This window comes from Oncorhynchus kisutch, linkage group LG13 (genome assembly GCF_002021735.2).
Source record: "Oncorhynchus kisutch isolate 150728-3 linkage group LG13, Okis_V2, whole genome shotgun sequence".
Classification (NCBI taxonomy): Eukaryota; Metazoa; Chordata; class Actinopteri; order Salmoniformes; family Salmonidae; genus Oncorhynchus; species Oncorhynchus kisutch.
The window spans coordinates 27,294,633-27,319,830 of record NC_034186.2 but is presented as its reverse complement, the minus strand read 5'-3'; the positions used below and the strand labels follow the sequence as shown (position 1 = coordinate 27,319,830).

Genomic DNA, 25,198 nt, shown 5'->3' with positions numbered 1-25,198 from the left:
GGTTGCCTGCGGTGTGTGTGTTGCTGTGTTTACCTCTTGGGGCTGGGGTAGTGGTTGCCTGCGGTGTGTGTGTTGCTGTGTTTACCTCTTGGGGCTGGGGTAGTGGTTGACTGCAGTGTGTGTGTGTTGCTGTGTTTACCTCTTGGGGCTGGGGGTAGTGGTTGCCTGCAGTGTGTGTGTTGCTGTGTTTACCTCTTGGGGCTGGGGGTAGTGGTTGCCTGCGGTGTGTGTGACGGTGTGTGTGTTGCTGTGTTTACCTCTTGGGGCTGGGGTAGTGGTTGCCTGCGGTGTGTGTGTTGCTGTGTTTACCTCTTGGGGCTGGGGTAGTGGTTGCCTGGCGGTGTGTGTGACGGTGTGTGTGTTGCTGTGTTTACCTCTTGGGGCTGGGGTAGTGGTTGCCTGCGGTGTGTGTGTTGCTGTGTTTACCTCTTGGGGCTGGGGTAGTGGTTGCCTGCGGTGTGTGTGTTGCTGTGTTTACCTCTTGGGGCTGGGGTAGTGGTTGCCTGCGGTGTGTGTGACGGTGTGTGTGTTGCTGTGTTTACCTCTTGGGGCTGGGGTAGTGGTTGCCTGCGGTGTGTGTGTTGCTGTGTTTACCTCTTGGGGCTGGGGTAGTGGTTGCCTGCAGTGTGTGTGTTGCTGTGTTTACCTCTTGGGGCTGGGGTAGTGGTTGCCTGCAGTGTGTGTGTGTTGCTGTGTTTACCTCTTGGGGCTGGGGTAGTGGTTGCCTGCAGTGTGTGTGTTGCTGTGTTTACCTCTTGGGGCTGGGGTAGTGGTTGCCTGCGGTGTGTGTGACGGTGTGTGTGTTGCTGTGTTTACCTCTTGGGGCTGGGGTAGTGGTTGCCTGCAGTGTGTGTGTTGCTGTGTTTACCTCTTGGGGCTGGGGTAGTGGTTGCCTGCAGTGTGTGTGTGTTGCGGTGTTTACCTCTTGGGGCTGGGGTAGTGGTTGCCTGCGGTGTGTGTGTTGCTGTGTTTACCTCTTGGGGCTGGGGTAGTGGTTGACTGCAGTGTGTGTGTTGCTGTGTTTACCTCTTGGGGCTGGGATAGTGGTTGACTGCAGTGTGTGTGTTGCTGTGTTTACCTCTTGGGGCTGGGATAGTGGTTGACTGCAGTGTGTGTGTTGCTGTGTTTACCTCTTGGGGCTGGGATAGTGGTTGACTGCAGTGTGTGTGTTGCTGTGTTTACCTCTTGGGGCTGGGGTAGTGGTTGACTGCAGTGTGTGTGTTGCTGTGTTTACCTCTTGGGGCTGGGATAGTGGTTGACTGCAGTGTGTGTGTTGCTGTGTTTACCTCTTGGGGCTGGGGTAGTGGTTGCCTGCAGTGTGTGTGTTGATGTGTTTACCTCTTGGGGCTGGGGTAGTGGTTGACTGCAGTGTGTGTGTTGCTGTGTTTACCTCTTGGGGCTGGGGTAGTGGTTGCCTGCAGTGTGTGTGTTGCTGTGTTTACCTCTTGGGGCTGGGGTAGTGGTTGCCTGCGGTGTGTGTGACGGTGTGTGTGTTGCTGTGTTTACCTCTTGGGGCTGGGGTAGTGGTTGCCTGCAGTGTGTGTGTTGATGTGTTTACCTCTTGGGGCTGGGGTAGTGGTTGACTGCAGTGTGTGTGTTGCTGTGTTTACCTCTTGGGGCTGGGGTAGTGGTTGCCTGCAGTGTGTGTGTGTTGCTGTGTTTACCTCTTGGGGCTGGGGTAGTGGTTGCCTGCAGTGTGTGTGTTGCTGTGTTTACCTCTTGGGGCTGGGGTAGTGGTTGCCTGCGGTGTGTGTGACGGTGTGTGTGTTGCTGTGTTTACCTCTTGGGGCTGGGGTAGTGGTTGCCTGCAGTGTGTGTGTTGCTGTGTTTACCTCTTGGGGCTGGGGTAGTGGTTGCCTGCAGTGTGTGTGTGTTGCGGTGTTTACCTCTTGGGGCTGGGGTAGTGGTTGCCTGCGGTGTGTGTGTTGCTGTGTTTACCTCTTGGGCTGGGGTAGTGGTTGACTGCAGTGTGTGTGTTGCTGTGTTTACCTCTTGGGGCTGGGATAGTGGTTGACTGCAGTGTGTGTGTTGCTGTGTTTACCTCTTGGGGCTGGGATAGTGGTTGACTGCAGTGTGTGTGTTGCTGTGTTTACCTCTTGGGGCTGGGATAGTGGTTGACTGCAGTGTGTGTGTTGCTGTGTTTACCTCTTGGGGCTGGGGTAGTGGTTGACTGCAGTGTGTGTGTTGCTGTGTTTACCTCTTGGGGCTGGGATAGTGGTTGACTGCAGTGTGTGTGTTGCTGTGTTTACCTCTTGGGGCTGGGGTAGTGGTTGCCTGCAGTGTGTGTGTTGATGTGTTTACCTCTTGGGGCTGGGGTAGTGGTTGACTGCAGTGTGTGTGTTGCTGTGTTTACCTCTTGGGGCTGGGGTAGTGGTTGCCTGCAGTGTGTGTGTTGCTGTGTTTACCTCTTGGGGCTGGGGTAGTGGTTGCCTGCGGTGTGTGTGACGGTGTGTGTGTTGCTGTGTTTACCTCTTGGGGCTGGGGTAGTGGTTGCCTGCAGTGTGTGTGTTGATGTGTTTACCTCTTGGGGCTGGGGTAGTGGTTGACTGCAGTGTGTGTGTTGCTGTGTTTACCTCTTGGGGCTGGGGTAGTGGTTGCCTGCAGTGTGTGTGTTGATGTGTTTACCTCTTGGGGCTGGGATAGTGGTTGCCTGCGGTGTGTGTGTTGATGTGTTTACCTCTTGGGGCTGGGGTAGTGGTTGACTGCAGTGTGTGTGTTGCTGTGTTTACCTCTTGGGGCTGGGGTAGTGGTTGACTGCAGTGTGTGTGTTGATGTGTTTACCTCTTGGGGCTGGGGTAGTGGTTGCCTGCAGTGTGTGTGTTGATGTGTTTACCTCTTGGGGCTGGGGTAGTGGTTGCCTGCGGTGTGTGTGACGGTGTGTGTGTTGCTGTGTTTACCTCTTGGGGCTGGGGTAGTGGTTGCCTGCGGTGTGTGTGTTGCTGTGTTTACCTCTTGGGGCTGGGGGTAGTGGTTGCCTGCGGTGTGTGTGTTGCTGTGTTTACCTCTTGGGGCTGGGGTAGTGGTTGCCTGCGGTGTGTGTGACGGTGTGTGTGTTGCTGTGTTTACCTCTTGGGGCTGGGGTAGTGGTTGCCTGCGGTGTGTGTGTTGCTGTGTTTACCTCTTGGGGCTGGGGTAGTGGTTGCCTGCAGTGTGTGTGTTGCTGTGTTTACCTCTTGGGGCTGGGGTAGTGGTTGCCTGCAGTGTGTGTGTGTTGCTGTGTTTACCTCTTGGGGCTGGGGTAGTGGTTGCCTGCAGTGTGTGTGTTGCTGTGTTTACCTCTTGGGGCTGGGGTAGTGGTTGCCTGCGGTTTGTGTGACGGTGTGTGTGTTGCTGTGTTTACCTCTTGGGGCTGGGGTAGTGGTTGCCTGCAGTGTGTGTGTGTTGCGGTGTTTACCTCTTGGGGCTGGGGTAGTGGTTGCCTGCGGTGTGTGTGTTGCTGTGTTTACCTCTTGGGGCTGGGGTAGTGGTTGACTGCAGTGTGTGTGTTGCTGTGTTTACCTCTTGGGGCTGGGGTAGTGGTTGACTGCAGTGTGTGTGTTGCTGTGTTTACCTCTTGGGGCTGGGATAGTGGTTGACTGCAGTGTGTGTGTTGCTGTGTTTACCTCTTGGGGCTGGGATAGTGGTTGACTGCAGTGTGTGTGTTGCTGTGTTTACCTCTTGGGGCTGGGATAGTGGTTGACTGCAGTGTGTGTGTTGCTGTGTTTACCTCTTGGGGCTGGGGTAGTGGTTGACTGCAGTGTGTGTGTTGCTGTGTTTACCTCTTGGGGCTGGGATAGTGGTTGACTGCAGTGTGTGTGTTGCTGTGTTTACCTCTTGGGGCTGGGGTAGTGGTTGCCTGCAGTGTGTGTGTTGATGTGTTTACCTCTTGGGGCTGGGGTAGTGGTTGACTGCAGTGTGTGTGTTGCTGTGTTTACCTCTTGGGGCTGGGGTAGTGGTTGCCTGCAGTGTGTGTGTTGCTGTGTTTACCTCTTGGGGCTGGGGTAGTGGTTGCCTGCGGTGTGTGTGACGGTGTGTGTGTTGCTGTGTTTACCTCTTGGGGCTGGGGTAGTGGTTGCCTGCAGTGTGTGTGTTGATGTGTTTACCTCTTGGGGCTGGGGTAGTGGTTGCCTGCAGTGTGTGTGTTGATGTGTTTACCTCTTGGGGCTGGGATAGTGGTTGCCTGCGGTGTGTGTGTTGATGTGTTTACCTCTTGGGGCTGGGGTAGTGGTTGACTGCAGTGTGTGTGTTGCTGTGTTTACCTCTTGGGGCTGGGGTAGTGGTTGACTGCAGTGTGTGTGTTGATGTGTTTACCTCTTGGGGCTGGGGTAGTGGTTGCCTGCAGTGTGTGTGTTGATGTGTTTACCTCTTGGGGCTGGGGTAGTGGTTGCCTGCGGTGTGTGTGACGGTGTGTGTGTTGCTGTGTTTACCTCTTGGGGCTGGGGTAGTGGCTGCCTGCAGTGTGTGTGTGTTGCTGTGTTTACCTCTTGGGGCTGGGGTAGTGGTTGCCTGCGGTGTGTGTGTTGATGTGTTTACCTCTTGGAGCTGGGGTAGTGGTTGCCTGCGGTGTGTGTGACGGTGTGTGTGTTGCTGTGTTACCTCTTGGGGCTGGGGTAGTGGTTGCCTGCGGTGTGTGTGTTGCTGTGTTTACCTCTTGGGGCTGGGGTAGTGGTTGCCTGCGGTGTGTGTGACGGTGTGTGTGTTGCTGTGTTTACCTCTTGGGGCTGGGGTAGTGGTTGCCTGCGGTGTGTGTGTTGCTGTGTTTACCTCTTGGGGCTGGGGTAGTGGTTGCCTGCGGTGTGTGTGTTGCTGTGTTTACCTCTTGGGGCTGGGGTAGTGGTTGCCTGCGGTGTGTGTGACGGTGTGTGTGTTGCTGTGTTTACCTCTTGGGGCTGGGGTAGTGGTTGCCTGCGGTGTGTGTGACGGTGTGTGTGTTGCTGTGTTACCTCTTGGGGCTGGGGTAGTGGTTGCCTGCGGTGTGTGTGTTGCTGTGTTTACCTCTTGGGGCTGGGGGTAGTGGTTGCCTGCGGTGTGTGTGTTGCTGTGTTTACCTCTTGGGGCTGGGTAGTGGTTGCCTGCGGTGTGTGTGACGGTGTGTGTGTTGCTGTGTTTACCTCTTGGGGCTGGGGTAGTGGTTGCCTGCGGTGTGTGTGACGGTGTGTGTGTTGCTGTGTTTACCTCTTGGGGCTGGGGTAGTGGTTGACTGCAGTGTGTGTGTTGATGTGTTTACCTCTTGGGGCTGGGGTAGTGGTTGACTGCAGTGTGTGTGTTGCTGTGTTTACCTCTTGGGGCTGGGGTAGTGGTTGACTGCAGTGTGTGTGTTGCTGTGTTTACCTCTTGGGGCTGGGGTAGTGGTTGACTGCAGTGTGTGTGTTGCTGTGTTTACCTCTTGGGGCTGGGGTAGTGGTTGACTGCAGTGTGTGTTGCTGTGTTTACCTCTTGGGGCTGGGGTAGTGGTTGCCTGCAGTGTGTGTGTTGCTGTGTTACCTCTTGGGGCTGGGGTAGTGGTTGACTGCAGTGTGTGTGTTGCTGTGTTTACCTCTTGGGGCTGGGGTAGTGGTTGACTGCAGTGTGTGTTGCTGTGTTTACCTCTTGGGGCTGGGGGTAGTGGTTGCCTGCAGTGTGTGTGTTGCTGTGTTTACCTCTTGGGGCTGGGGTAGTGGTTGACTGCAGTGTGTGTGTTGCTGTGTTTACCTCTTGGGGCTGGGGTAGTGGTTGCCTGCGGTGTGTGTGTTGATGTGTTTACCTCTTGGGGCTGGGGTAGTGGTTGACTGCAGTGTGTGTGTTGCTGTGTTTACCTCTTGGGGCTGGGGTAGTGGTTGACTGCAGTGTGTGTGTTGATGTGTTTACCTCTTGGGGCTGGGGTAGTGGTTGACTGCAGTGTGTGTGTTGATGTGTTTACCTCTTGGGGCTGGGGTAGTGGTTGACTGCAGTGTGTGTGTTGCTGTGTTTACCTCTTGGGGCTGGGGTAGTGGTTGCCTGCAGTGTGTGTGTTGCTGTGTTTACCTCTTGGGGCTGGGGTAGTGGTTGACTGCAGTGTGTGTGTTGCTGTGTTTACCTCTTGGGGCTGGGGTAGTGGTTGACTGCAGTGTGTGTGTTGCTGTGTTTACCTCTTGGGGCTGGGGTAGTGGTTGCCTGCAGTGTGTGTGTTGATGTGTTTACCTCTTGGGGCTGGGGTAGTGGTTGACTGCAGTGTGTGTGTTGCTGTGTTTACCTCTTGGGGCTGGGGTAGTGGTTGCCTGCAGTGTGTGTGTTGCTGTGTTTACCTCTTGGGGCTGGGGTAGTGGTTGCCTGCGGTGTGTGTGACGGTGTGTGTGTTGCTGTGTTTACCTCTTGGGGCTGGGGTAGTGGTTGCCTGCAGTGTGTGTGTTGATGTGTTTACCTCTTGGGGCTGGGGTAGTGGTTGACTGCAGTGTGTGTGTTGCTGTGTTTACCTCTTGGGGCTGGGGTAGTGGTTGCCTGCAGTGTGTGTGTTGATGTGTTTACCTCTTGGGGCTGGGATAGTGGTTGCCTGCGGTGTGTGTGTTGATGTGTTTACCTCTTGGGGCTGGGGTAGTGGTTGACTGCAGTGTGTGTGTTGCTGTGTTTACCTCTTGGGGCTGGGGTAGTGGTTGACTGCAGTGTGTGTGTTGATGTGTTTACCTCTTGGGGCTGGGGTAGTGGTTGCCTGCAGTGTGTGTGTTGATGTGTTTACCTCTTGGGGCTGGGGTAGTGGTTGCCTGCGGTGTGTGTGACGGTGTGTGTGTTGCTGTGTTTACCTCTTGGGGCTGGGGTAGTGGCTGCCTGCAGTGTGTGTGTGTTGCTGTGTTTACCTCTTGGGGCTGGGGTAGTGGTTGCCTGCGGTGTGTGTGTTGATGTGTTTACCTCTTGGGGCTGGGGTAGTGGTTGCCTGCGGTGTGTGTGACGGTGTGTGTGTTGCTGTGTTTACCTCTTGGGGCTGGGGTAGTGGTTGCCTGCGGTGTGTGTGTTGCTGTGTTTACCTCTTGGGGCTGGGGTAGTGGTTGCCTGCGGTGTGTGTGACGGTGTGTGTGTTGCTGTGTTTACCTCTTGGGGCTGGGGTAGTGGTTGCCTGCGGTGTGTGTGTTGCTGTGTTTACCTCTTGGGGCTGGGGTAGTGGTTGCCTGCGGTGTGTGTGTTGCTGTGTTTACCTCTTGGGGCTGGGGTAGTGGTTGCCTGCGGTGTGTGTGACGGTGTGTGTGTTGCTGTGTTTACCTCTTGGGGCTGGGGTAGTGGTTGCCTGCGGTGTGTGTGTTGCTGTGTTTACCTCTTGGGGCTGGGGTAGTGGTTGCCTGCGGTGTGTGTGTTGCTGTGTTTACCTCTTGGGGCTGGGGTAGTGGTTGCCTGCGGTGTGTGTGACGGTGTGTGTGTTGCTGTGTTTACCTCTTGGGGCTGGGGTAGTGGTTGCCTGCGGTGTGTGTGACGGTGTGTGTGTTGCTGTGTTTACCTCTTGGGGCTGGGGTAGTGGTTGCCTGCGGTGTGTGTGTTGCTGTGTTTACCTCTTGGGGCTGGGGTAGTGGTTGCCTGCGGTGTGTGTGTTGCTGTGTTTACCTCTTGGGGCTGGGGTAGTGGTTGCCTGCGGTGTGTGTGACGGTGTGTGTGTTGCTGTGTTTACCTCTTGGGGCTGGGGTAGTGGTTGCCTGCGGTGTGTGTGACGGTGTGTGTGTTGCTGTGTTTACCTCTTGGGGCTGGGGTAGTGGTTGCCTGCGGTGTGTGTGTTGCTGTGTTTACCTCTTGGGGCTGGGGTAGTGGTTGCCTGCGGTGTGTGTGTTGCTGTGTTTACCTCTTGGGGCTGGGGTAGTGGTTGCCTGCGGTGTGTGTGACGGTGTGTGTGTTGCTGTGTTTACCTCTTGGGGCTGGGGTAGTGGTTGCCTGCGGTGTGTGTGACGGTGTGTGTGTTGCTGTGTTTACCTCTTGGGGCTGGGGTAGTGGTTGACTGCAGTGTGTGTGTTGATGTGTTTACCTCTTGGGGCTGGGGTAGTGGTTGACTGCAGTGTGTGTGTTGCTGTGTTTACCTCTTGGGGCTGGGGTAGTGGTTGACTGCAGTGTGTGTGTTGCTGTGTTTACCTCTTGGGGCTGGGGTAGTGGTTGACTGCAGTGTGTGTGTTGCTGTGTTTACCTCTTGGGGCTGGGGTAGTGGTTGACTGCAGTGTGTGTTGCTGTGTTTACCTCTTGGGGCTGGGGTAGTGGTTGCCTGCAGTGTGTGTGTTGCTGTGTTTACCTCTTGGGGCTGGGGTAGTGGTTGACTGCAGTGTGTGTGTTGCTGTGTTTACCTCTTGGGGCTGGGGTAGTGGTTGACTGCAGTGTGTGTTGCTGTGTTTACCTCTTGGGGCTGGGGTAGTGGTTGCCTGCAGTGTGTGTGTTGCTGTGTTTACCTCTTGGGGCTGGGGTAGTGGTTGACTGCAGTGTGTGTGTTGCTGTGTTTACCTCTTGGGGCTGGGGTAGTGGTTGCCTGCGGTGTGTGTGTTGATGTGTTTACCTCTTGGGGCTGGGGTAGTGGTTGACTGCGGTGTGTGTGTTGCTGTGTTTACCTCTTGGGGCTGGGGTAGTGGTTGACTGCAGTGTGTGTGTTGATGTGTTTACCTCTTGGGGCTGGGGTAGTGGTTGACTGCAGTGTGTGTGTTGATGTGTTTACCTCTTGGGGCTGGGGTAGTGGTTGACTGCAGTGTGTGTGTTGCTGTGTTTACCTCTTGGGGCTGGGGTAGTGGTTGCCTGCAGTGTGTGTGTTGCTGTGTTTACCTCTTGGGGCTGGGGTAGTGGTTGACTGCAGTGTGTGTGTTGCTGTGTTTACCTCTTGGGGCTGGGGTAGTGGTTGACTGCAGTGTGTGTGTTGCTGTGTTTACCTCTTGGGGCTGGGGTAGTGGTTGCCTGCAGTGTGTGTGTTGATGTGTTTACCTCTTGGGGCTGGGGTAGTGGTTGACTGCAGTGTGTGTGTTGCTGTGTTTACCTCTTGGGGGCTGGGGTAGTGGTTGCCTGCAGTGTGTGTGTTGCTGTGTTTACCTCTTGGGGCTGGGGTAGTGGTTGCCTGCGGTGTGTGTGACGGTGTGTGTGTTGCTGTGTTTACCTCTTGGGGCTGGGGTAGTGGTTGCCTGCAGTGTGTGTGTTGATGTGTTTACCTCTTGGGGCTGGGGTAGTGGTTGACTGCAGTGTGTGTGTTGCTGTGTTTACCTCTTGGGGCTGGGGTAGTGGTTGCCTGCAGTGTGTGTGTTGATGTGTTTACCTCTTGGGGCTGGGATAGTGGTTGCCTGCGGTGTGTGTGTTGATGTGTTTACCTCTTGGGGCTGGGGTAGTGGTTGACTGCAGTGTGTGTGTTGCTGTGTTTACCTCTTGGGGCTGGGGTAGTGGTTGACTGCAGTGTGTGTGTTGATGTGTTTACCTCTTGGGGCTGGGGTAGTGGTTGCCTGCAGTGTGTGTGTTGATGTGTTTACCTCTTGGGGCTGGGGTAGTGGTTGCCTGCGGTGTGTGTGACGGTGTGTGTGTTGCTGTGTTTACCTCTTGGGGCTGGGGTAGTGGCTGCCTGCAGTGTGTGTGTGTTGCTGTGTTTACCTCTTGGGGCTGGGGTAGTGGTTGCCTGCGGTGTGTGTGTTGATGTGTTTACCTCTTGGGGCTGGGGTAGTGGTTGCCTGCGGTGTGTGTGACGGTGTGTGTGTTGCTGTGTTTACCTCTTGGGGCTGGGGTAGTGGTTGCCTGCGGTGTGTGTGTTGCTGTGTTTACCTCTTGGGGCTGGGGTAGTGGTTGCCTGCGGTGTGTGTGACGGTGTGTGTGTTGCTGTGTTTACCTCTTGGGGCTGGGGTAGTGGTTGCCTGCGGTGTGTGTGTTGCTGTGTTTACCTCTTGGGGCTGGGGTAGTGGTTGCCTGCGGTGTGTGTGTTGCTGTGTTTACCTCTTGGGGCTGGGGTAGTGGTTGCCTGCGGTGTGTGTGACGGTGTGTGTGTTGCTGTGTTTACCTCTTGGGGCTGGGGTAGTGGTTGCCTGCGGTGTGTGTGACGGTGTGTGTGTTGCTGTGTTTACCTCTTGGGGCTGGGGTAGTGGTTGCCTGCGGTGTGTGTGTTGCTGTGTTTACCTCTTGGGGCTGGGGTAGTGGTTGCCTGCGGTGTGTGTGTTGCTGTGTTTACCTCTTGGGGCTGGGGTAGTGGTTGCCTGCGGTGTGTGTGACGGTGTGTGTGTTGCTGTGTTTACCTCTTGGGGCTGGGGTAGTGGTTGCCTGCGGTGTGTGTGACGGTGTGTGTGTTGCTGTGTTTACCTCTTGGGGCTGGGGTAGTGGTTGACTGCAGTGTGTGTGTTGATGTGTTTACCTCTTGGGGCTGGGGTAGTGGTTGACTGCAGTGTGTGTGTTGCTGTGTTTACCTCTTGGGGCTGGGGTAGTGGTTGACTGCAGTGTGTGTGTTGCTGTGTTTACCTCTTGGGGCTGGGGTAGTGGTTGACTGCAGTGTGTGTGTTGCTGTGTTTACCTCTTGGGGCTGGGGTAGTGGTTGACTGCAGTGTGTGTTGCTGTGTTTACCTCTTGGGGCTGGGGTAGTGGTTGCCTGCAGTGTGTGTGTTGCTGTGTTTACCTCTTGGGGCTGGGGTAGTGGTTGACTGCAGTGTGTGTGTTGCTGTGTTTACCTCTTGGGGCTGGGGTAGTGGTTGACTGCAGTGTGTGTTGCTGTGTTTACCTCTTGGGGCTGGGGTAGTGGTTGACTGCAGTGTGTGTGTTGCTGTGTTTACCTCTTGGGGCTGGGATAGTGGTTGACTGCAGTGTGTGTGTTGCTGTGTTTACCTCTTGGGGCTGGGATAGTGGTTGACTGCAGTGTGTGTTTTGCTGTGTTTACCTCTTGGGGCTGGGATAGTGGTTGACTGCAGTGTGTGTGTTGCTGTGTTTACCTCTTGGGGCTGGGGTAGTGGTTGACTGCAGTGTGTGTGTTGCTGTGTTTACCTCTTGGGGCTGGGATAGTGGTTGACTGCAGTGTGTGTGTTGCTGTGTTTACCTCTTGGGGCTGGGGTAGTGGTTGCCTGCAGTGTGTGTGTTGATGTGTTTACCTCTTGGGGCTGGGGTAGTGGTTGACTGCAGTGTGTGTGTTGCTGTGTTTACCTCTTGGGGCTGGGGTAGTGGTTGCCTGCAGTGTGTGTGTTGCTGTGTTTACCTCTTGGGGCTGGGGTAGTGGTTGCCTGCGGTGTGTGTGACGGTGTGTGTGTTGCTGTGTTTACCTCTTGGGGCTGGGGTAGTGGTTGCCTGCAGTGTGTGTGTTGATGTGTTTACCTCTTGGGGCTGGGGTAGTGGTTGACTGCAGTGTGTGTGTTGCTGTGTTTACCTCTTGGGGCTGGGGTAGTGGTTGCCTGCAGTGTGTGTGTTGATGTGTTTACCTCTTGGGGCTGGGATAGTGGTTGCCTGCGGTGTGTGTGTTGATGTGTTTACCTCTTGGGGCTGGGGTAGTGGTTGACTGCAGTGTGTGTGTTGCTGTGTTTACCTCTTGGGGCTGGGGTAGTGGTTGACTGCAGTGTGTGTGTTGATGTGTTTACCTCTTGGGGCTGGGGTAGTGGTTGCCTGCGGTGTGTGTGTTGCTGTGTTTACCTCTTGGGGCTGGGGTAGTGGTTGCCTGCGGTGTGTGTGTTGCTGTGTTTACCTCTTGGGGCTGGGGTAGTGGTTGCCTGCGGTGTGTGTGTTGCTGTGTTTACCTCTTGGGGCTGGGGTAGTGGTTGCCTGCGGTGTGTGTGACGGTGTGTGTGTTGATGTGTTTACCTCTTGGGGCTGGGGTAGTGGTTGCCTGCGGTGTGTGTGACGGTGTGTGTGTTGCTGTGTTTACCTCTTGGGGCTGGGGTAGTGGTTGACTGCAGTGTGTGTGTTGATGTGTTTACCTCTTGGGGCTGGGGTAGTGGTTGACTGCAGTGTGTGTGTTGCTGTGTTTACCTCTTGGGGCTGGGGTAGTGGTTGACTGCAGTGTGTGTGTTGCTGTGTTTACCTCTTGGGGCTGGGGTAGTGGTTGACTGCAGTGTGTGTTGCTGTGTTTACCTCTTGGGGCTGGGGTAGTGGTTGCCTGCAGTGTGTGTGTTGCTGTGTTTACCTCTTGGGGCTGGGGTAGTGGTTGACTGCAGTGTGTGTGTTGCTGTGTTTACCTCTTGGGGCTGGGGTAGTGGTTGACTGCAGTGTGTGTTGCTGTGTTTACCTCTTGGGGCTGGGGTAGTGGTTGCCTGCAGTGTGTGTGTTGCTGTGTTTACCTCTTGGGGCTGGGGTAGTGGTTGACTGCAGTGTGTGTGTTTGCTGTGTTTACCTCTTGGGGCTGGGATAGTGGTTGACTGCAGTGTGTGTGTTGCTGTGTTTACCTCTTGGGGCTGGGATAGTGGTTGACTGCAGTGTGTGTGTTGCTGTGTTTACCTCTTGGGGCTGGGATAGTGGTTGACTGCAGTGTGTGTGTTGCTGTGTTTACCTCTTGGGGCTGGGGTAGTGGTTGACTGCAGTGTGTGTGTTGCTGTGTTTACCTCTTGGGGCTGGGATAGTGGTTGACTGCAGTGTGTGTGTTGCTGTGTTTACCTCTTGGGGCTGGGGTAGTGGTTGCCTGCAGTGTGTGTGTTGATGTGTTTACCTCTTGGGGCTGGGGTAGTGGTTGACTGCAGTGTGTGTGTTGCTGTGTTTACCTCTTGGGGCTGGGGTAGTGGTTGCCTGCAGTGTGTGTGTTGCTGTGTTTACCTCTTGGGGCTGGGGTAGTGGTTGCCTGCGGTGTGTGTGACGGTGTGTGTGTTGCTGTGTTTACCTCTTGGGGCTGGGGTAGTGGTTGCCTGCAGTGTGTGTGTTGATGTGTTTACCTCTTGGGGCTGGGGTAGTGGTTGACTGCAGTGTGTGTGTTGCTGTGTTTACCTCTTGGGGCTGGGGTAGTGGTTGCCTGCAGTGTGTGTGTTGATGTGTTTACCTCTTGGGGCTGGGATAGTGGTTGCCTGCGGTGTGTGTGTTGATGTGTTTACCTCTTGGGGCTGGGGTAGTGGTTGACTGCAGTGTGTGTGTTGCTGTGTTTACCTCTTGGGGCTGGGGTAGTGGTTGACTGCAGTGTGTGTGTTGATGTGTTTACCTCTTGGGGCTGGGGTAGTGGTTGCCTGCAGTGTGTGTGTTGATGTGTTTACCTCTTGGGGCTGGGGTAGTGGTTGCCTGCGGTGTGTGTGACGGTGTGTGTGTTGCTGTGTTTACCTCTTGGGGCTGGGGTAGTGGCTGCCTGCAGTGTGTGTGTGTTGCTGTGTTTACCTCTTGGGGCTGGGGTAGTGGTTGCCTGCGGTGTGTGTGTTGATGTGTTTACCTCTTGGGGCTGGGGTAGTGGTTGCCTGCGGTGTGTGTGACGGTGTGTGTGTTGCTGTGTTTACCTCTTGGGGCTGGGGTAGTGGTTGCCTGCGGTGTGTGTGTTGCTGTGTTTACCTCTTGGGGCTGGGGTAGTGGTTGCCTGCGGTGTGTGTGACGGTGTGTGTGTTGCTGTGTTTACCTCTTGGGGCTGGGGTAGTGGTTGCCTGCGGTGTGTGTGTTGCTGTGTTTACCTCTTGGGGCTGGGGTAGTGGTTGCCTGCGGTGTGTGTGTTGCTGTGTTTACCTCTTGGGGCTGGGGTAGTGGTTGCCTGCGGTGTGTGTGACGGTGTGTGTGTTGATGTGTTTACCTCTTGGGGCTGGGGTAGTGGTTGCCTGCGGTGTGTGTGACGGTGTGTGTGTTGCTGTGTTTACCTCTTGGGGCTGGGGTAGTGGTTGCCTGCGGTGTGTGTGTTGCTGTGTTTACCTCTTGGGGCTGGGGTAGTGGTTGCCTGCGGTGTGTGTGACGGTGTGTGGGTTGCTGTGTTTACCTCTTGGGGCTGGGGTAGTGGTTGCCTGCGGTGTGTGTGTTGCTGTGTTTACCTCTTGGGGCTGGGGTAGTGGTTGCCTGCGGTGTGTGTGTTGCTGTGTTTACCTCTTGGGGCTGGGGTAGTGGTTGCCTGCGGTGTGTGTGACGGTGTGTGTGTTGCTGTGTTTACCTCTTGGGGCTGGGGTAGTGGTTGCCTGCGGTGTGTGTGTTGCTGTGTTTACCTCTTGGGGCTGGGGTAGTGGTTGCCTGCGGTGTGTGTGACGGTGTGTGTGTTGCTGTGTTTACCTCTTGGGGCTGGGGTAGTGGTTGCCTGCGGTGTGTGTGTTGCTGTGTTTACCTCTTGGGGCTGGGGTAGTGGTTGCCTGCGGTGTGTGTGACGGTGTGTGTGTTGCTGTGTTTACCTCTTGGGGCTGGGGTAGTGGTTGCCTGCGGTGTGTGTGTTGCTGTGTTTACCTCTTGGGGCTGGGGTAGTGGTTGCCTGCAGTGTGTGTGTTGCTGTGTTTACCTCTTGGGGCTGGGGTAGTGGTTGCCTGCAGTGTGTGTGTGTTGCTGTGTTTACCTCTTGGGGCTGGGGTAGTGGTTGCCTGCAGTGTGTGTGTTGCTGTGTTTACCTCTTGGGGCTGGGGTAGTGGTTGCCTGCGGTGTGTGTGACGGTGTGTGTGTTGCTGTGTTTACCTCTTGGGGCTGGGGTAGTGGTTGCCTGCAGTGTGTGTGTTGCTGTGTTTACCTCTTGGGGCTGGGGTAGTGGTTGCCTGCAGTGTGTGTGTGTTGCTGTGTTTACCTCTTGGGGCTGGGGTAGTGGTTGCCTGCGGTGTGTGTGTTGCTGTGTTTACCTCTTGGGGCTGGGGTAGTGGTTGACTGCAGTGTGTGTGTTGCTGTGTTTACCTCTTGGGGCTGGGGTAGTGGTTGACTGCAGTGTGTGTGTTGCTGTGTTTACCTCTTGGGGCTGGGGTAGTGGTTGACTGCAGTGTGTGTGTTGCTGTGTTTACCTCTTGGGGCTGGGGTAGTGGTTGACTGCAGTGTGTGTGTTGCTGTGTTTACCTCTTGGGGCTGGGGTAGTGGTTGCCTGCGGTGTGTGTGTTGCTGTGTTTACCTCTTGGGGCTGGGGTAGTGGTTGCCTGCAGTGTGTGTGTTGCTGTGTTTACCTCTTGGGGCTGGGGTAGTGGTTGACTGCAGTGTGTGTGTTGCTGTGTTTATCTCTTGGGGCTGGGGTAGTGGTTGACTGCAGTGTGTGTGTTGCTGTGTTTACCTCTTGGGGCTGGGGTAGTGGTTGCCTGCAGTGTGTGTGTTGCTGTGTTTACCTCTTGGGGCTGGGGTAGTGGTTGCCTGCAGTGTGTGTGTTGCTGTGTTTACCTCTTGGGGCTGGGGTAGTGGTTGCCTGCAGTGTGTGTGTTGCTGTGTTTACCTCTTGGGGCTTGGGTAGTGGTTGACTGCAGTGTGTGTTGCTGTGTTTACCTCTTGGGGCTGGGGTAGTGGTTGACTGCGGTGTGTGTGACGGTGTGTGTGTTGCTGTGTTTACCTCTTGGGGCTGGGGTAGTGGTTGCCTGCAGTGTGTGTGTGTTGCTGTGTTTACCTCTTGGGGCTGGGGTAGTGGTTGACTGCAGTGTGTGTTGCTGTGTTTACCTCTTGGGGCTGGGGTAGTGGTTGACTGCAGTGTGTGTGTTGCTGTGTTTACCTCTTGGGGCTGGGGTAGTGGTTGACTGCAATGTGTGTGTTGCTGTGTTTACCTCTTGGGGCTGGGGTAGTGGTTGACTGCAGTGTGTGTGTTGCTGTGTTTACCTCTTGGGGCTGGGGTAGTGGTTGCCTGCGGTGTGTGTGACGGTGTGTGTGTTGCTGTGTTTACCTCTTGGGGCTGGGGTAGTGGTTGCCTGCAGTGTGTGTGACAGTGTGTGTGTTGGCACTCCAGCAGCACTGCAGGCAGAGCACCAGGCCCAGACAGAGACAGAGGACTAGAGACACCACCAGGTAACTCTGTCGGTCAGACACCTAGAAAACACAAACACAGAAACAACATTTAGACATCAGAAGAAACAAACTCCAAACATCCAATCATGACATTTTGCAAGTTCTGATTTAAATAGACCAACATTGAATCTGATATTCAATACGTGTAGTTAGTAAGGGCAGAAGGCATCATGGTCTTCAGCTGTGTGTACCTCTCTCTGTAGCTGTGAGACAGTCATGGTGAGGTTGATCATCAGCTTGGTGACGTTCTCCAGCTGGCCCTGTAACATCTGGATAGACTCTGTCTGCCGCTGGTCCTGAGGGATCACACAACCAAAATACAACATTAATACAACCCATCCCAGAACCATCAGACACAACCTACACCAAACAATGACTCAACCATCACTGAACTACACAATAACAATCATGTAACACAATTGCAACAACCATCCCAGAATAAGCATCCGGCCAACCCAAACCCAATCAAGAAGCAACTGTCTAACAGACCTGTTCTTCAGCGATGCGGGAGGTGTTCTCCAGTTTGACTATGGTCTTGTTGAATGCTCTCTGCATCTCCTCCATCTGCTTACGATACCTAGAACACACAACAAGCCAATCAGAGCCTGAACAGGACAAGTGATAGAGGAAACTACTATGTTAAAGACAGACAGACACACACAGCTTACCTCTGGCTGAGTTCCTCCAGGTATCTGCTGCTGAGGGACATGTTCATCTCCAGGGCTTTGATCCTGTTGTTCAACCTCATGAACACACTCTCCTTCTGACTGGAGCCATACACGTTCACTCCTCCGTTCACCCCTCCATTCCCTCCAATGTACTCCCCCGCGTTCTGCAGCTCAGCGTAGAAGTCTGTAGCCGTCCGGTGTAAATGTCCGTTAGCGGTCACCGGGACGCTAAGCAGTAGGTCTTCCACGGATTCTTCCCCATGCAGGTGTTCTGCTGGCTGGGCAGAGGCATCTCCCTGCTCCCCCTGACCCTGGATGTCTCCACTCTCTGCCCCAGCCCTGGGTGTGTGTGGCTCTGTGTTTGTGTCAGGCTGAGGGGGGACAGGGAGGTCAGTGGGAGGGGGGAGGTCTGCAGGTCTAGATGCTGTGGGAAGGGGCTGGACTGGTTGCTCCTTCAAGGGGGGGGGAGGGATGTCCAGGGAGGCTGTCTCAGAGGTTGGTAGGTGTAGGGGAGCGGTGGAGCTGGGAGTAGGGGTGGGGGTGCTGGCCTGTTGAGTCTCCGGGACGGGGGCTCCCTGCAGGGCTGGAGGGGGGACAGGGTCTTCTTGGCTGGGGTGCTGGGGAGCTTCATCCTGGGTAGGGGTGGGTTTGCAGAGGGAGGTTTGAGAGAAGCTGTGGGGGGGCAGGGTAAAGGTCCGGCTAGGCTCCAGCAAAATGATAGGGTCCACGGGGGGCGTGTCGATGTGAAGGGTATGATTTTGAGAGTCTAAAGTGGGTAGCCCCTCATTTTGGGCTTGGGGGGCAGTCTCAGGCTCAGGAACCGTCTCTGTGTGTGTTGGGGCTTCCTGTGTGTGTGTGGGGGTAGGGACAGGGACCTGTATAGGGGTGTGTGTGTCTTGCTGCCTCTCTCTGGTGAGGTGAGCGTCACACCAGCGCTGTAGCAACTCTGGCAGTGTGGCCACACAAGAAAGAGAAGAGACAGAAGAGAGTGGACAGTACAGCTGGCTCTCCCTCTCCCACTGTTCCTCTCTCTCCTCCTGCTCATCATCATCCCCCTCTTCCTCCATCAGAGTCACAGTGGACTGTGGGGGCTCCTCCTCCATCAGAGTCACGATCTGTCCATTCTCCGGGGAGGGGGGAAGCAGGGGGGAGTCAGGGTCCTCCTGGGGACCAGGGTCATCTGGCTCCACCGTCTCCACACTGAGAGAAGGGGGGAAGTTAGACTCTTACTGCAAGGTGAATGAGGGCGAGAGTGAGTGAGAGCGAGTGACTCACGCTGGAGGAGGAGTGGTGGGGGTTGGAGTTGGGGTGAGCTGCACATCTTTGTTTCCCTCAGTCTCGTTCTGGGCTTCTGATGATGCGTTGGCTGGAAGAGATGCACAGACACACAGCAGGCTTTAGATAAAGTCATCAACTACCACAGAATCATATCTATGTCAACTACTACATTTAACCCTTCACAGGATAACAAACTATCACTGGACATGGCATGGCAGAGATCTCCAACCCTAGTCCAGCTAGGGCCAGTCTGCTCCACTCTACTGTATGTTGCCACTGCCAGCAGGTTAAAATTGGGAACAGAAACAGCTTTGTTTTGGCCAACATCTATGCTTGGTGTAACAACCACAAGAGTGGTCTGAACTAAAGCAGAAACAAGTCAGGCTGGTCCAGTTAGAACTGGTCTCAAACCTCAGCAACCTTATGGGTTGAAAAAAGATAAAACACCATCAGCTGCCTCACTGCAGCCCAGTGAAGGGTGTGTGTCTATAACGATGAAGGGGTTATTCAAGTTTAAAACAGAGTTTAGATTCCAGTATATTCTGAGGGCAAGATGGTGTCCTGAGGTAGTTGGTTCTGCGTCATGGACCCCCTAGTCCTAATAGACAGAGCTCGCCTCCTGCTGCTGTTATATAACACAGAACTATTGTTCCTCTGATAACCTCCTGCCAACAGTCAACTCAACATCTGAAGCTCCAGGCAGACACACATACACATGGACACACACCGCAAACCTGAGCTACAGTTGAAGTCGGTAGTTTACATACACCTTAGCCAAATACATTTAACCTCAGTTTTTCACAATCCCTGACATTTAATCATAGTAAAAATTCCCTGTCTTAGGTCAGTTAGGATCACCACTTTATTTTAAGAATGTGAAATGTCAGAATAATAGTTGAGAGTGATTTATTTCAGCTTTTATTTCTTTCATCACATTCCCAGTGGGTCAGAAGTTTACATACACTCAATTAGTATTTGGTAGCATTGCCTTTAAATTGTTTAACTGGGTCAAACGTTTCAGGTAGCCTTCCACAGTAAGTTGGGTGGATTTCTCCTGACAGAGAAGGTGTAATTGAGTCAGGTTTGTAGGCCTCCTTGCTTGCACATGCTTTTTCAGTTCTGCCCACACATTTTCTACAGGATTGAGGTCAGGGCTTTGTGATGGCCACTCCAATACCTTGACTTTGTTGTCCTTAAGCCATTTTGCCACAACTTTGGAAGTATGCTTGGGGTCGTTGTCCATTTGGAAGACCCATTTGCGGCCAAGCTTTAACTTCCTGACTGATGTCTTGAGATGTTGCTTCAATATATCCACATAATTTTACTTCCTCATGATGCCTTCTATTTTGTGAAGTGCACCAGTCCCTCCTGCAGTAAAGCATCCACACAACATGATGCTGCCACCGCCGTGCTTCACGTTTGGGATGGTGTTCTTCGGTTTGCAAGCCTCCCCCTTTTTCCTCCAAACATAATAATGGTCATTATGGCAAAATAAATCTATTCTTGTTTCATCAGACCAGAGGACATTTCTCCAAAAAGTACGATCTTTGTCCCCATGTGCAGTTGCAAACCATAGTCTGGCTTGGAAAATTACTTGTGTCATGCACAAAGTAGATGTCCTAAACGACTTGCCAAAACTATAGTTTGTTAACAAGAAATGCGTGGTTGTTTGTGGAGTTTTAATGACTCCAACCTAAGTGTATGTAAATTTCCAACTTCAACTGTATATACCCCTTGTATATGGCCCAGTTATTGTTATTTTATTGTGTTACTCTTCTTTACTTTATTTAGCAAATTGTTCTTACTTTTTTAAACTCTGCATTGTTGGTTAAGGACTCGTAAGTAAGCGTATCACAGTAAGGTCCACAACTGTTCTGTTCGGCTCATGTGACAAATATAATTTGATATGACCCAGTTTCGGAACAGCTTAATCTAAGCAAGATGGAGGGGCTCAGACTCTCCAGCAGTACAGTGAAGGAGGAAGAGAGGGAATAGACTTGTAAAATAGGAAAGTTGGGCAAGAGAAAGGAGGATGAGACTAGCGTGATTGTCTGGGAAGGAAGCAGAACCAAAACGGACAGTCAGAATGAATAAACACATTAGATTGGAGCTGACTTGGCATGTACTGTGTGTGGGGCCTCTCTCAACACAAGCAACCCATATGCAAGTACACATCCGAAGTTCTATCACAATTTGTTGGCTTTGGACCAGCATTGCCAACTCACATTTGACTGAACATACAAAGACCTGCTGAGCTCCGAGTAGAATATGAAACTCATTTATTGTTGTGTGGATGAATAAGTTGGTTCTGCTTGATAGTTTCCATTGGCCGTGTGTGGTTACTAAACAAGCAGGGTTGAATAACAGTGCTTGTTCGGAAAAGAGAGGGCGAAGGACAGATCCGTACTAGATGGTTGAACTTCTCTTCTGTGAAGTAAATTGAAGGGGCAATAGCCTGGGTCTGAGACTCATAAAACCCTGCTGCTATATTTAAGACCTTTATTATGTATAGAATACCTCTAATGACACAATCCCCTGGGCAGCACAGTGCTTTAGTTAGCACGAGACAAACATTCCACCACAAGCTTCATAAGCAAACCTCATGCCTCTCGCTCCAAGAAATGGTGACCACAGCAAGTTATTTACAGTATCTAACACATAGCATTTCCTTTAAAGGAATGTATACGATGGGGGGAGTGAGAGGAGAAGAGTGGAGTATAGGAGAGGAAAGAGACGAGAGGAGGAGAGTAGAGACAGAAGAAGAGGGGGAGAAAGAAGGGGAGGGGAGAGAAGGGAATGACAGCCTTTTGGTAGGCCGTCATTGTAAATAAGAGTTTGTTCTTAACTGACTTGCCTAGTTAAATAAAAATGTAAAAGGGGGAGAAGAACCCATACCTTCTATCTGTGCTCCTCCCTCAGGCTTGCCTCCCAGAACATTGGCTGCCAAGTTGTTGACCATGTTGAGAATGGCATCTGTAGGGAGTACACACACACACACACACACACACACACGAGAGTGCATCATGAATATTGTCCTTCACTGGTAGTATAGTAAAATAGGTGAAGGCCCCACAGGAATCTGTAAAACCACAGGCCTTTGGCATTCCCATCAGCCTCACTCTCCATTCCCTTACCCAAACACTTCTCTCAAGACCCTGCCCGTCTCTGCTTGGCTACAGAAGACCCTGCCCGTCTCTGCTTGGCTACAGAAGACCCTGCCCGTCTCTGCTTGGCTACAGAAGACCCTGCCCGTCTCTGCTTGGCTACAGAAGACCCTGCCCGTCTCTGCTTGGCTACAGAAGACCCTGCCCGTCTCTGCTTGGCTACAGAAGACCCTGCCCGTCTCTGCTTGGCTACAGAAGACCCTGCCCGTCTCTGCTTGGCTACAGAAGACCCTGCCCGTCTCTGCTTGGCTACAGAAGACCCTGCCCGTCTCTGCTTGGCTACAGTAGACCCTGCCCGTCTCTGCTTGGCTACAGTAGACCCTGCCCGTCTCTGCTTGGCTACAGAAGACCCTGCCCGTCTCTGCTTGGCTACAGAAGACCCTGCCCGTCTCTGCTTGGCTACAGAAGACCCTGCCCGTCTCTGCTTGGCTACAGAAGACCCTGCCCGTCTCTGCTTGGCTACAGAAGACCCTGCCCGTCTCTGCTTGGCTACAGAAGACCCTGCCAGTCTCTGCTTGGCTACAGAAGACCCTGCCAGTCTCTGCTTGGCTACAGAAGACCCTGCCAGTCTCTGCTTGGCTACAGAAGACCCTGCCAGTCTCTGCTTGGCTACAGAAGACCCTGCCAGTCTCTGCTTGGCTACAGAAGACCCTGCCAGTCTCTGCTTGGCTACAGAAGACCCTGCCAGTCTCTGCTTGGCTACAGAAGACCCTGCCAGTCTCTGCTTGGCTACAGAAGACCCTGCCAGTCTCTGCTTGGCTACAGAAGACCCTGCCAGTCTCTGCTTGGCTACAGAAGACCCTGCCGGTCTCTGCTTGGCTACAGAAGACCCTGCCGGTCTCTGCTTGGCTACAGAAGACCCTGCCGGTCTCTGCTTGGCTACAGAAGACCCTGCCGGTCTCTGCTTGGCTACAGAAGACCCTGCCGGTCTCTGCTTGGCTACAGAAGACCCTGCCGGTCTCTGCTTGGCTACAGAAGACCCTGCCAGTCTCTGCTTGGCTACAGAAGACCCTGCCAGTCTCTGCTTGGCTACAGAAGACCCTGCCAGTCTCTGCTTGGCTACAGAAGACCCTGCCAGTCTCTGCTTGGCTACAGAAGACCCTGCCAGTCTCTGCTTGGCTACAGAAGACCCTGCCAGTCTCTGCTTGGCTACAGAAGACCCTGCCAGTCTCTGCTTGGCTACAGAAGACCCTGCCAGTCTCTGCTTGGCTACAGAAGACCCTGCCAGTCTCTGCTTGGCTACAGAAGACCCTGCCAGTCTCTGCTTGGCTACAGAAGACCCTGCCAGTCTCTGCTTGGCTACAGAAGACCCTGCCAGTCTCTGCTTGGCTACAGAAGACCCTGCCAGTCTCTGCTTGGCTACAGAAGACCCTGCCAGTCTCTGCTTGGCTACAGAAGACCCTGCCAGTCTCTGCTTGGCTACAGAAGACCCTGCCAGTCTCTGCTTGGCTACAGAAGACCCTGCCAGTCTCTGCTTGGCTACAGAAGACCCTGCCAGTCTCTGCTTGGCTACAGAAGACCCTGCCAGTCTCTGCTTGGCTACAGAAGACCCTGCCAGTCTCTGCTTGGCTACAGAAGACCCTGCCAGTCTCTGCTTGGCTACAGAAGACCCTGCCAGTCTCTGCTTGGCTACAGAAGACCCTGCCAGTCTCTGCTTGGCTACAGAAGACCCTGCCAGTCTCTGCTTGGCTACAGAAGACCCTGCCAGTCTCTGCTTGGCTACAGAAGACCCTGCCAGTCTCTGCTTGGCTACAGAAGACCCTGCCAGTCTCTGCTTGGCTACAGAAGACCCTGCCAGTCTCTGCTTGGCTACAGAAGACCCTGCCAGTCTCTGCTTGGCTACAGAAGACCCTGCCAGTCTCTGCTTGGCTACAGAAGACCCTGCCAGTCTCTGCTTGGCTACAGAAGACCCTGCCAGTCTCTGCTTGGCTACAGAAGACCCTGCCAGTCTCTGCTTGGCTACAGAAGACCTTGGCTACAGAAGACCCTGCCAGTCTCTGCTTGGCTACAGAAGACCCTGCCAGTCTCTGCTTGGCTACAGAAGACCCTGCCAGTCTCTGCTTGGCTACAGAAGACCCTGCCAGTCTCTGCTTGGCTACAGAAGACCCTGCCAGTCTCTGCTTGGCTACAGAAGACCCTGCCAGTCTCTGCTTGGCTACAGAAGACCCTGCCAGTCTCTGCTTGGCTACAGAAGACCCTGCCAGTCTCTGCTTGTTTTCTCTCACCGAGTTGGTGTGGGGGTCGTGTAGGAATGGGTCAGTCTGTTTTCTCAATGTTGAACGTGTGTGTGTGTGGGGGGTCTTAGCCAATCTGATTAGAGCCTCATTGCAGTACCAGTCCCTCCCCCATAGAGGCAGGGAGAAACAGGAGCTCCAGTGTGTGTAGCAGAGTTATATACGTCAGTCGCTAATCTGCTCTGTGTGTGTGTGAATGTGTGTGTGAGTGGGAATACAGCAACTGATGGAACATTCAGGACTTCATGTATTCAAGGAAAGCAGCTTCTAGTCTCTCCCTTCTCCAAGAAACACAACCTGTTTAGAGCCAATTCTGGAGATCAATTATATGATGTGATTAGATACAATAGAGAACTGACGCTCAGCCAGGATATCAAGTTACCCATGTTAATGCAATCATGTGCCATGTGAATCTACAGTTCCTTCAGAAATGATTCATATCCCTTGACTTATTCCACATTGTGTTACAGCCTGAATTCAAAATGGATTCTTTCTTACCCATCTACACACAATAACCCATAACGACAAAGTGAATAAATATTTTTTGAAATTTGAGCAAATACAGAAATACCTAAATGACATACAGTGCCTTGCGAAAGTATTCTGCCCCCTTGAACTTTGCGACCTTTTGCCACATTTCAGGCTTCAAACATAAAGATATAAAACTGTATTTTTTTGTGAAGAATCAACAAGTGGGACACAATCATGAAATGGAACGACATTTATTGGATATTTCAAACTTTTTTAACAAATCAAAAACTGAAAAATTGGGCGTGCAAAATTAATCAGCCCCCTTAGGTTAATACTTTGTAGCGTCACCTTTTGCTGCGATTACAGCTGTAAGTCGCTTGGGGTATGTCTCTATCAGTTTTGCACATCGAGAGACTGACATTTTTTCCCATTCCTCCTTGCAAAACAGCTCGAGCTCAGTGAGGTTGGATGGAGAGCATTTGTGAACAGCAGTTTTCAGTTCTTTCCACAGATTCTCGATTGGATTCAGGTCTGGACTTTGACTTGGCCATTCTAACACCTGGATATGTTTATTTTTTAACCATTCCATTGTAGATTTTGCTTTATGTTTAGGATCATTGTCTTGTTTGGAAGACAAATCTCCGTCCCAGTCTCAGGTCTTTTGCAGACTCCATCAGGTTTTCTTCCAGAATGGTCCTGTATTTGGCTCCATCCATCTTCCCATCAATTTTAACCATCTTCCCTGTCCCTGCTGAAGAAAAGCAGGCCCAAACCATGATGCTGCCACCACCATGTTTGACAGTGGGGATGTTGTGTTCAGGGTGATGCGCTGTGTTGCTTTTACGCCAAACATAACGTTTTGCATTGTTGCCAAAAAGTTCAATTTTGGTTTCATCTGACCAGAGCACCTTCTTCCACATGTTTGGTGTGTCTCCCAGGTGGCTTGTGGCAAACATTAAACAACACTTTTTATGGATATCTTTAAGAAATGTTTTTCTTCTTGCCACTCTTCCATAAAGGCCAGATTTGTGCAATATACGACTGATTGTTGTCCTATGGACAGAGTCTCCCACCTCAGCTGTAGATCTCTGCAGTTCATCCAGAGTGATCATGGGCCTCTTGGCTGCATCTCTGATCAGTCTTCTCCTTGTATGAGCTGAAAGTTTAGAGGGACGGCCAGGTCTTGGTAGATTTGCAGTGGTCTGATACTCCTTCCATTTCAATATTATCGCTTGCACAGTGCTCCTTGGGATGTTTAAAGCTTGGGAAATCTTTTTGTATCCAAATCCGGCTTTAAACTTCTTCACAACAGTATCTCGGACCTGCCTGGTGTGTTCCTTGTTCTTCATGATGCTCTCTGCGCTTTTAACGGACCTCTGAGACTATCACAGTGCAGGTGCATTTATACGGAGACTTGATTACACACAGGTGGATTGTATTTATCATCATTAGTCATTTAGGTCAACATTGGATCATTCAGAGATCCTCACTGAACTTCTGGAGAGAGTTTGCTGCACTGAAAGTAAAGGGGCTGAATAATTTTGCATGCCCAATTTTTCAGTTTTTGATATGTTAAAAAAGTTTGAAATATCCAATAAATGTCGTTCCACTTCATGATTGTGTCCCACTTGTTGTTGATTCTTCACAAAAAAATACA

The 25,198-nt window shown here is 52.8% G+C and overlaps 1 protein-coding gene across 5 annotated transcripts in view; it reads right to left on the bottom strand.

Annotated features, from left to right (window-relative positions):
• The window catches only part of LOC109902687 (SUN domain-containing ossification factor), a 110,528-nt gene that overhangs the window by 20,086 nt on the left and 65,244 nt on the right, over window positions 1–25,198 (bottom strand). For all 5 annotated transcript variants that reach the window (XM_031785915.1, XM_020499268.2, XM_031785914.1 and 2 more), the window contains 6 exons: window positions 20,568–20,645; window positions 17,670–17,760; window positions 16,395–17,594; window positions 16,216–16,303; window positions 15,918–16,022; window positions 15,605–15,747 (listed from right to left, as the gene is read on the bottom strand). In XM_031785915.1, the coding sequence (XP_031641775.1) occupies window positions 15,605–15,747; window positions 15,918–16,022; window positions 16,216–16,303; window positions 16,395–17,594; window positions 17,670–17,760; window positions 20,568–20,645 (1,705 nt within the window). The remainder of the gene's footprint in view (window positions 1–15,604; window positions 15,748–15,917; window positions 16,023–16,215; window positions 16,304–16,394; window positions 17,595–17,669; window positions 17,761–20,567; window positions 20,646–25,198) is intronic.